This window comes from Filicampus tigris, chromosome 21, assembly GCF_054856515.1.
Source record: "Filicampus tigris isolate MCC_2025a chromosome 21, RoL_Ftig_1.0, whole genome shotgun sequence".
NCBI classification, from domain to species: Eukaryota; Metazoa; Chordata; class Actinopteri; order Syngnathiformes; family Syngnathidae; genus Filicampus; species Filicampus tigris.
Window position 1 is genome coordinate 10,189,299 of NC_141237.1, and position 10,668 is coordinate 10,199,966.

General features: G+C 42.8%; 1 protein-coding gene across 1 annotated transcript; it reads left to right on the forward strand.

The window, feature by feature from the left end:
• The first annotated feature begins 372 nt into the window (after positions 1–372).
• On the forward strand, positions 373–10,447 carry ipo4 (importin 4). Its single transcript, XM_086021487.1, has 30 exons — positions 373–749; positions 925–1,011; positions 1,218–1,297; positions 1,386–1,427; positions 2,130–2,259; positions 2,321–2,500; positions 2,883–2,948; positions 3,033–3,134; positions 3,229–3,312; positions 3,399–3,554; positions 3,643–3,696; positions 3,855–3,964; positions 4,041–4,149; positions 4,263–4,392; positions 4,913–5,026; positions 5,100–5,213; positions 5,294–5,417; positions 5,498–5,609; positions 5,686–5,813; positions 5,890–5,967; positions 6,718–6,775; positions 6,851–6,956; positions 7,055–7,248; positions 7,356–7,400; positions 7,699–7,824; positions 8,001–8,227; positions 9,014–9,146; positions 9,225–9,329; positions 9,514–9,583; positions 9,654–10,447. Exons 1-30 carry the CDS (start codon positions 684–686, stop codon positions 9,782–9,784), a joined length of 3,261 nt encoding a protein of 1,086 aa, XP_085877613.1. The 5' UTR covers positions 373–683; the 3' UTR covers positions 9,785–10,447.
• Positions 10,448–10,668: the final 221 nt, after the last annotated feature.

A 10,668-nucleotide genomic window follows, 5' to 3' on the forward strand; every position in this document is an offset into this window, starting at 1 on the left:
GTCTTACATACATGCATTGAGCATGAAATATATTAAGCTACTGTGATGTACTGTACATTGGTTCAATAAAAAACAAACATATGCGCGTATTTTGTCCATGTTTAAAATGGCGTTTTTGTCATTTTGGCTGATAAAAAAATGGTGTCTCCCTCCATTATTTAGGTTGACCATCCCTGATCTAATTCCACACAAGTTTCAATGTATAATAGAAATAAAATGCTTATCAATACATGTTCATAAACTGTACATATTGGGTGTATTTATTAATATCACTGTCAATTGTTGTTGCACGTAGTCCTCCTTTCCAGTTAGAGGCGCTGTTCGTTTTCAGCGATGTAAAAACAGAAAGAAAACGCCGGTCCCTTTAACGCCTCTCACGTGGGACTGTTGGCCGGGACTGTCTCGCGTGCTGACAGCTGAGGCAAACAAATCTCTCCTTTCTTTGCCTTCTAACCTGTCAGCCTTACTTCAACATCACCGCAATTACACTTATGTTAGTATAATAACAAGTGGAGTCATAGTCAACGTGTTAGCAAGCGACATAAACGTCAACTTTCCTTTGTGAAGCGTCACTTGTTAGCGGGGGGACCCCGCACTGGTAGCCACACCAAGAGGACAACGCGAAGAAACACTATTAACTATTACTCTGTAAATTTCACTGACCCCTGTACCAAATAGTGACAATGACAGAAGAACTTGAGCAGATCCTCCTGCGAATGACACAGCCTGACAATGCTGTAATCCAGCAGGTAAAACATACACCTTATTGACGTAACGAAAATGAGCAACAGTTGTGACATAACAGTTTGATGTCAACTGTGATTTATTATTAATTGGAAGCTTGGTTGCTATGGTTACAATTGTGTTACTTTTGGACGAGTTGCAGACAATGTAAAGTTTTGAGCTGTATGTGCTCCCCTTTAGGCCACAATCCAGTTGAAGCAGGTTTTCAAAGACCCAGCCATCATCCCTGCCCTTTGTGCTGTCATGAGAGGCTCACAAAATCCTCAGGTATGTGACTGCACACTTGCAAACTATTCATTTATATCCCGTGGCATTGCCATCCCCATAGTGTGTGTCACTGTCTTAAGAGGCAGGTTTCTTTTCATCCTGCATCAATAATACTGTTCTCATTCTAATAGTGGAATTTTTGATATGCAGAAATACATATATTCTTTATTTGTTTGTTTGTTTTTAACTGTTTCGGTGTCCCCTAGGTCCGTCAGTCGGCTGCAGTGATGCTCCGGCTGAGAGTGAAGAAACAATGGAGGAAAATAAGTCCTCCTGACAGAGAAAGGTTAGATTCAATGCTTTTGTTGAACATTCTTAATTTCAGAGTTGGTAAAAAAAAAAAAAAAAGTCATTTTTTACCTCTTTTCATGCAGTCTCAAGGCGGTGGTGTTGCAGGCGTTCATGCAGGAAGCGGAGTAAGCTGCCTATTACACATAACAAAACCATATATGTTAAATGTCTCCCCCTTTTTTTAAATATATATATTTAAAGGAAGTGTTTCAATACACTACAATACAACATACAGTATATAAACAACAGTGAACATTTCATTCTTCGTGTCATTTGTTGTAGTTTTTGTTTACCTTTCATATAGTTAAGACTCATTTTGAATAACATTGCCACACCTGAACATATTTTAATATTGTGGTTGTATTTCTAAAACAGGGTTCCAAACAATTGTTGAAAATGCCTCAATTTCATGCATCATTATCAGGGTTTTGTAGTTAGCACATCTGGCTCACAGTGCAAAAACATGCAAGTTTGGTTCATGAAAGAATCTAAATTGTCTATAGATGGGAATGTGAGTGCTACTATTTGTGTAGCTCTGCCCGGCAACTACCCCTCAATTTTAGCTGCCTAGAAGAACTTACTGTCTTAAAAAAAAAGTTACAAAAATAAATGTTAAAGTCACATAAAACTTGTATTTACCTTTAAATGTAGTTTTTCTCATTGTGTTAGAAACAAAATTACGTTAGATTTGTGTGGTCCCCCTGTGTATAAAACAAAGCTGACTGGATAGATGAGGTAAGTTCATTAGGTCAACATCGGCACTCAGGGCAGTTTGACACATTGATCACATTGATTGAATTTGACTTGTTCCCCGTTCACGTTGGCAGACACCAAGTGCAACACTCGCTCTCCCAGTTGTGCGCCATGATGGTCAAGCATGAAACCCCCGACAGCTGGCCTGCCCTGCTGCAGCTCCTCAATCAAGCCACCAAGAGTGTCAACCCACATGATAGACAGGTTGAGCACCGCAGGTCACAACTAACGCTTAAAACGACCAATAGCCGCTTTCCTCTTGCAGGTTGGACTGCTGCTTCTGAACAAGGTGATCGAGTCCAACCCGGAGCCTTTCCAGCCTCACTACTCCCAGCTTCTGCAGCTTTTTAGCACCGTGTTACAGGACCACAACAACCCGACAGCCTTGTACTACTGCATCCTCAGCCTTACGGCCATGACAGTTTACACTGGCACCCAACATATGGTGAGGCCAATGTTAATGCTTCTATTTTGTTTTCTTCCCTGCCTGCAGTTGATTTTTCAGATTTCTATAGCCTCGCACGGAATCCAAATGTGTGATTACCTCATGATACGTAACACAAAAAAATTGATTTGAGACTAGTAAAAACTGGTTCTTCAACTACTATTTCATTTATCATAAAAGGGGTATTGGTAACAAAAAATGCTTGCAATAACTTTTTCAAAGTGAAGACAATTTGCAATTTAGCTATTTTAGCAAGAAACATGAAATTGATGCACATACTCTGCTTTCACGGGCCACATAAAATGTGGCGTGCCAGATCTGGCGCCCGGGCTTTGAGTTTGACGCCATCTTTTTTGATAAATCCTAATTTTCCGCCTTTTAGAACCAGATGCGCTCCATCATCCCGAGTCTGATTGTCGCACTGAAACACCTTATTAAAGCAGATGAGGTAAACATAGTCATGTTATTTTTTATGATTATTATTTTTTTAAAGCAACTCAACGATATTTAACATGACTTTTTATTCACTCAGAGCCAAGCTAGTGAGGCAATGGAGGTGTTCAATGAGCTAATGGAGAGCGAGGTGTCCATTATTGTGCCCCACGTTGCGGACATGGTTCGCTTCTTCTTGGAGGTGCGGAGCTCCATCTCTTCTTTAATTGCAGGCATTTGTCGACTCCGGCTTAAAATGTTCTGACACAAGCGCGCGTTTGTGTTATTGCCGCTAGGTGGGCGGTGATACCACGCTGACTGACTCACTGCGTGTCAAAGCCCTCTCTTGCATTGCCTTTCTCATCAAGTTAAAGAGCAAGGTATGGTCCTGCAACAGCAATTAAAAATACAAGACGACTTTTTTTTTTTTAACCTATTTTTTTCTCCTCTCTTTTTAATGCTGTAGACGGTGCTGAAGCAGAAGCTGCTGCTCCCCATACTGCAGGCCATCTTCCCTGTTTTGACTGCTGCGCCTCCGCCTGGCGAGCACGACCCGGAGGATGATGAAGACGACGACGGAGATGGCACAGACAATGACAATCCGAAACATTGTGCCGCTCAGGTTTGTAAAAGTCTCTCTTAGGCAATTTAGAGTGTTGGCGTTGATTCAAATAAAAGCCTTATGAGCAATTGTACTTGGTATTACACAGGTCATCGACACCATGGCGCTCCATATGCCCCCGGAGAAACTTTTCCAACAATTGGTAAGTTAATCCACTTGAATTCATCAGAATGAGCTCATTTTCAAGGAATGAATGTACATTGTAATGTAGTGTGGTGATCAATGTTGTTTACATCCGTGCCCCTCCAGCATCACATTTGATCTTTTTTTTTTTTTGCTTTTTGAAAATTGTACCTTTAGATGCCGCTGACTCTAACCTGCCTGGCCAGTGACAACCCCTATCAGAGGAAGGGGGGCCTCATGTGTCTTGCTGTGCTGGCTGAAGGATGTGCTGATCACATACGCACCAAGTATGTGCAGTTGTTGAATACGAAATGGTTTTTTTTGTCAGGGATGACCCATGACCTGTGTTTCCATCAAATGCAGGATGCTGTCATCGGTGCTGCAGACGGTCTGCCAGAGTCTTTCGGATGCTAATCAGGTGGTGCGCAGCGCTGCTCTCTTTGCACTGGGACAGTTCTCGGAACATTTACAGGTGGCCTTTTATATCACGCGGGTTTATTTGTTACTTTACGTCACCTAAAGCGCTCTCGACTGTGTATCTGTTGAAACCTTATAAGCGAGTGTGTGTATCCCTCCATTTCACAGCCCGAAGTGAGTAAACATTGTGAGGAATTGATGCCTTTGCTGCTCGGCTATCTTTCGTCTTTAAACCAGGCCAAGGTTGGCCATGTCACTAAGGCCTTTTATGCGCTGGAGAATTTCATGGAGAACTTGGGTAAGCTATGGAATAGCGGTGTGTACTTTATGGACTCATCAGAAACTGCACACTTTCCATCAGTCTATGCTACTGCTTTACGTGAGACATATTCTCGATTCTTTGTCGTGCTTCATAGAGAGGCATTTTGGATCTAGTTGTGGGAACGGTTTGAGGAGGACCTTGCCCTTTTCAAACTAATCGTCTTTCACCATTGACATGAATGGAAATGACGATAATCTGTTCAAGCCTCCCCATAAAAACAGTCTCTCTGTTTCTAGAACAGTAGTGACTGCTGCTTGGAATCTGTTAAGATTCAAAGAGGATCTCCTCACTTTTCCTCCTTCCATATGTTGTCATAAAATTATTTTATTTAACCAACTAAGGCAAATAAAGAGAGATTTGCAAAGCCGACCTGGCAGTAGGCAGCAGAGTAAAACAAAGCAAAAATACAAAGCAAATACAAACACTCACTTTTTAATAGATTAGGATGAATGAGGCGAATAAAAAAAAAAAGTTACTTATGTTTCTTGTTAAACAGGAGCAGATATCGAGCCCTACCTTCCCACCCTGATGGACACCATGTTGTCTGCCCTCAACAGCACCGACAGCCTGAAAATCAAAGAGCTCACTGTGTCTGCCATCGGCGCCATTGGTGAGTCATAGTATGCATGCAAGGTGGGCTGAAACATGTTGCTAACCTCTCACATCTCATCTCATCTCATCAGCCAATGCTGCCAAGGAGCTGCTGGTTCCTTACTTCCCCCCGGTCATTGAAAGCCTGAAGGGCTTTCTGACAGCCACCACAGAGGAAATGAGGTCCCTCCAAACCCAATCTTTAGGTAAGTGGACTCATGCTAAAACGAGCTCTCCTTCCCCCATATGTTTAGAAAACTCGTTAGCTAGCAGCTCTTTGTTGTAGACACGCTCTCTGTGTTGGCTCGGACCATCGGCAAAGAGGTCTTCAGCCCTCTTGCCGCCGAATGCGTTCAACTGGGTCTCAAACTCACCGACTCCATAGATGACCCTGATCTAAGACGCTGCACGTATGTTAATATGTGTATGTCTCATTGTATCCGTCACAATAAAGGAACCTTGGAGGTAACGCACTTCCTGTCTCCATCAGGTACAGCCTGTACTCATCTGTGTCTACAGTCAGCCCGGACTGCCTGACTCCTCACCTCACTCCCATTACAACAGTCATGCTACTCGCCCTCAAGTCCAACGAAGGCATCACGGTATGAAGCATCCAAAGGTCATCTGTGCTGCACTACAGATGTAAGGCAAGGAATGGGCATGGTTTCCGCTTCTCAGGCACATCTCGAGGAGGACAAGACATTTGTCCTGCTGGATGACGATGAAGACGACGACAAGGAAGAGGCAAAGGATTCGGAGGAATTTCTGGACGAGGAACCCGAGACGGATGTCCACGACGCCGCAGCGTACAAACATCATTTCTTCAGCGTACATAATTAATAATTCAAGAATGCTCCCCTTATTCTTCATCTTTGGTGTTAGGTTCAGTGTGGAGAACGCCTACATTGATGAGAAGGAGGACGCCTGCGACGCACTGGGAGAGATTGCCTACAACACCGGGTATTCAACATTATTTATTGAAATGGTTGTTTTTTTTATCTCAGACAAGTTATTAGATGATCATTTACCTGACATGCTTCGGCGACAGTCTTTCGCCTTCCTCCGTCAGGTTAATGAAATCCGAATAACCTGTCTGAGATAAAAGAACCAACAATTACAAATTAGGGACAGAATGAACTTTATTTGTTTAGAGCTAACCTTAGCAAATACTGGTTATATCCTGCAAATGAGTACAGTGGACCAAATAGGGATGAATAGTGACCTTCCTAAAAAAAAAAAAAAAAGTATACCAGAAACAAAGATGCCAAAGCACTTTAATACCATTTCAAACACTTACATTTTCATATCACTGTACCCTTAAAACTACAATACAGTAAACGGCTTTCGGCTAAGCACCTGTACCTGTACGTACACTAAGTTGTAATATATTTGAGTCTATATAATACTTAGGATATGTTATATTATATTGGTGCAGGCCAGAAAGTGATATGTTATATTATATTGGTGCAGGCCAGAAAGTGGATTAAGAATGAATTACCATTTAGGTGATTTTAATGTGTATAAATAAATAAAAGAAAATCATTTGTCCAAATGAAAAAGATGTTTATTCCTCCCTAACAGATGCTTCATTCTTTGCTGCATTCTGATTGGTTGATTTGGCTGTTTGCATTGACAGGAAGTCATTAACGTTTTCCTTTGACCATTGTCTCCTGTTTTTCTTTTAAATTCTGCTCTTTTTTTTCTAAACAGTGCAGTCTTCCAGCCCTTCTTGGAGTCCAGCTTCCAGCAGGTTTTCGAGATGAGAGATGTGAGTTCCTCTGCCTGCCTCACCTCCCACTCTGTTTTTTATTTATTTATTTTTTTTTGCATCCTCCTTGTCCAGTATCCCCACGAGGATGTTCGCCGGGCAGCGTTCGGAGCCATGGGTCAATTCTGTCGGGCACAGCACAAGGTTTGGACCGAGAATCCCACTGACTTCAATCACCAAGGTAGTCGCGTAGAAAATAAATACCGTAATGCAACGTGCTACTTGCGAGCACAGAGAATGATCCAGTAAACAGTCTCATCCCGTTCCTCTCGTCGGCAGCCTTATTGAAGATGCTGGATGTGGTGATTCCCAGCTTTCTGGAGACTGTGCGCACCGAGCCGGAGCGCCAAGTTGTGATGGGCATCCTGGAAACTATGAACGGTGTCATAAAGTCCTGCAAGGAGGAGGTTTTCAAGCACCCCACTCGCCTTAAGGAGATCAGCACTGTCATACGTGACGTTTTGAAGAAGAAGGTGAGAAGGATGCGAAGTCGATGGACATAATCGTGTGCTGCACATTGTTGGAGATAAAGTTATTATACTGTAATACCAATTTGAGCATTTTTTTTTTCTGCTTCCAGACTGCATGTCAGGACAGCGATGAACCTGATGATGACGACCAAGAGGTTGGCACCCAGCTACTGCTGATATCATAGACTGTTCATATTCATAACAATAGTTACACATACATAATCCAATTCGTGAGCTGTATCATTATCTGTCTTCACAAACGTAATAGTGCTTGGTGAGTTGCTCCATATTTTTTACTATTGTGATGTAGAAGTGCACCGCATTATAGGCGTGTCAAACCAGATGTCTGGGCATTGCATCATACTGAGGAGTTTATGTTGGTTGCATTAACTCACAATATTTAAGCACCTCCTGCAGTGTGAGAGTCTTTGTCGGTTTTGCGTCTTGTTTCAGGCAGAGTACGATGCCATGCTCCAAGAGTTTGCAGGTGAAGGGATCCCTCTCCTGGCTGCCTCTGTGCCCGCGGCCAGCTGCGCTCCGTTCATCAATGACCTGCTGCCTCTTATTTTGAGCAAAACTGTGAGTTTTGATTTGATTTGTTTTTTTCAAACAGGCTTCTGTTTGTGTTTCCGTATGACCCAGTAATTGGGTGCGCCCTAAAATATAGCAATATAAAAATGCTAGAAGCGCCAGTGTTTTGAGTGAACATTTTCTGTTGTCTTTCACATTCCATATATTCTTATTCCCCTCCAAAGAAATCATCATGCACCGAGGCAGAAAAGTCCTTTTCTCTGGGTACCATTGGCGAAATTCTGCAGGCTCTGATCAACACGTCCGGAGGTCGGGAACTGGCAGGCCAACTGTCCAATCGTCTCCTCCCAGTCTTGGTCGCTGGAGTGAAAGAAAGTGACGCGGAGGTCCGCAACAACAGTGTATTTGGACTGGGATGTCTCGCTCAGGCTGCTGGACCCCTTGTAGCCTCGTATCCTTTTTGAGTTATATGGTCAGGATTGAGTTAAAGGGATCATCCGATTGGGATGGCCCATTTTTGACTCAAAAACTCTCTATTTTTTTAGGAAAATTATATTAGCTTGCATTTTAAATGTAATCAATTTGTTTTGGAGAAATCGGTAAATGACTGACCACTCTCAAAATACCCCTTTCTAATTAGCAATATAGCCACACCCCTCTCCGTCTTCCTATGTCTTAAGGGGGAGGAACCGGACACAATTTGTCCATTCAAATTCATTGTTCATAATCTCTTAAGAACGGCCATCATTTGGCCCCCAAATATGTCAACACATCTACGTATGCCCACTTCAACCTCTCATATCAGATTGGCTTTCTTTGACCAATCCTCAAGATATGAGCAAAGTGCATTCCCAGAGACTTTTCGTAAACTCTAATATTAAATTTCAATCTATAAGGGTGAGCTTAAGTCCAACTTTGTGATTTCGCCGAGGCAACCTTCCACAATTCCAAAATTGAAGCACTCGAACGAGCCACTTGCCCCGTGGTGCGGAGCTACATCGGCCGGACAGAATTCCCATTCGTCCGGCTAAGGCTGCATAAACGGAGCTGAACGCTAATTGCTACCTCGACTGCTGAAGTGGTGTTAGCCACGGGTGCTAGCTGCCAGCCGGCCTGCCTATGGAGTTTAACAAAACTTTAACGTCATTAAATGAATGAAACCTGTCACCAATCGCCACCAAAATTCAATGCACATTCCTACTCTTGGGAGTTTCTTCTTTAGCAAAGTCCACCTCAGAGATTATCCCACCATGCTGTCCGTCTTTTCAAACTTGCTGGCCAAAGAGGCCGACCCCAGAGTGATTGACAACTTGTGCGCAGCCCTCTGCAGGATGATTTTAAGCAACATGGACGCCGTCCCGTTGGAGCAGGTGACCTAGCGCCTCGAGCACAGTTTTTTTTTTTTTACATGGGGTGGAAAAAAAAAATCACTGTCTTTTTTCTGACAGGTTGTCCCAGTTCTGGTTGCTCGTCTTCCTCTCAAAGAGGACATGGAGGAGAACAAAACTGTGTTCAGCTGCCTGGCCATGCTCTACTCGCACAATCCTGCTCTGGTAGCGTACATCTTCCCAGACTGCTATTCTCATTAAATAATAATACCACTCACTGAAAACTGCCAGCAAAATAGAACAGTAAAAGCACCACCATATATGTATGTATAAGTAGAGTATAATCTTGGATTCCATTGCCCATTTCATGTGTCTGCCAATGTTCTAATGAAGCTTTTGTGCCCTCCAGATTGTGAAGCTAATGAAGCCCATAGTTGACTCGTCCTGTCACGTGCTTGGCAACAAGGAAGTAGATAAAGGTAAGTATTAAAGCCGCTACTCTCCCCTCATGAAAACTTTGATCTTGACACTTCTGTCATTTGCGCTCAGAAACGCAGAAAATTCTGGCCACGTTGTTGAAGCAATTCGCTCAGCAGCACCTGGCAGACTTCCAAGCAGCCGTGAACTCGCTTCCCGGAGAGGAGCAGGCCAAGCTCAGCGCTGTCATCAGCACGGCGTGATGGCGAGCTGCATGAGGGACAGTCAGGCAGAGCTGTTAATTTTTATACATGTTTACTCTAAAAAAAAAAAAGATACAGCACTCATTGTCCCATAGCTAAAAACATTGTGTCAAAATTGACTCATAATTTATTTATTTTATGATCATAAGATTACCCTCTTTGTCATTCTTTATTTGGACAGAAACTCACTTTGGAGTGTGAAGTGGGATGTCAGAGCTCATAAAACTGACAGACCAGTAAGCTGCATTAAGGCTGAGTCAATGCTCCAGCTCTCGAGGTGCTATTTATGGAGCACCTCTCAGTAACAAGCTATTAAAACAGTCACTTACAATATATTTGATAACTACATGAATTTGAAATGGCTGGCAAGCGTCATGCAGAAATAGTCCAGTCTTGCAAAATTGAGGACAGTTGGACTAGATCAGGATACCTTTATTAGCCTTTTCTACTGCATTCTATCATAATAAAGGCATGTGGACGCACATCAGGTCGCACAATTCTCACTCAAGTTGCTGTTGACGCATGGACTGTGACCTGCGAGCAGCGATGAGCAACTCTTGTTTGAGTTGGTGCAATTTGATGGTTTGCAACTTTGCATCACACCAAAATAACTTGTATTTTGTCACTTAAGAGTAACATAAATAAAGCCGCATTTTCTCAACATTTGTGGTAGTATTTTGATTGATTGCATACGAGACGTGCCATTTTCTCACTTGTCTCCAAGGTAGAAAAGCCTGATATGATATACTCAGGGTTCCCCCTGGAAAATTGTTTTTTCTCCCTCGGCTTCTGCGTTGTAGGTGAACGCAAATGGGTTAAACAGACATGTCTGTTTTCAGCTGCCTTCAATGGACAACACTGAGCTGTAGTGCTTTTCTGCTTCA

What these genes read in the sequence shown, in the direction of transcription:
- ipo4 (XM_086021487.1), top strand. Translation starts at nt 684, where the DNA reads ATGACAGAAGAACTTGAGCAGATCCTCCTGCGAATGACACAGCCTGAC. An exon ending in TCAACCCACATGATAGACAG is followed by an intron (nt 2,260 to 2,320) that starts GTTGAGCACCGC and finishes TTCCTCTTGCAG; the next exon opens with GTTGGACTGCTGCTTCTGAA. An exon ending in AGAAACTTTTCCAACAATTG is followed by an intron (nt 3,697 to 3,854) that starts GTAAGTTAATCC and finishes TTGTACCTTTAG; the next exon opens with ATGCCGCTGACTCTAACCTG.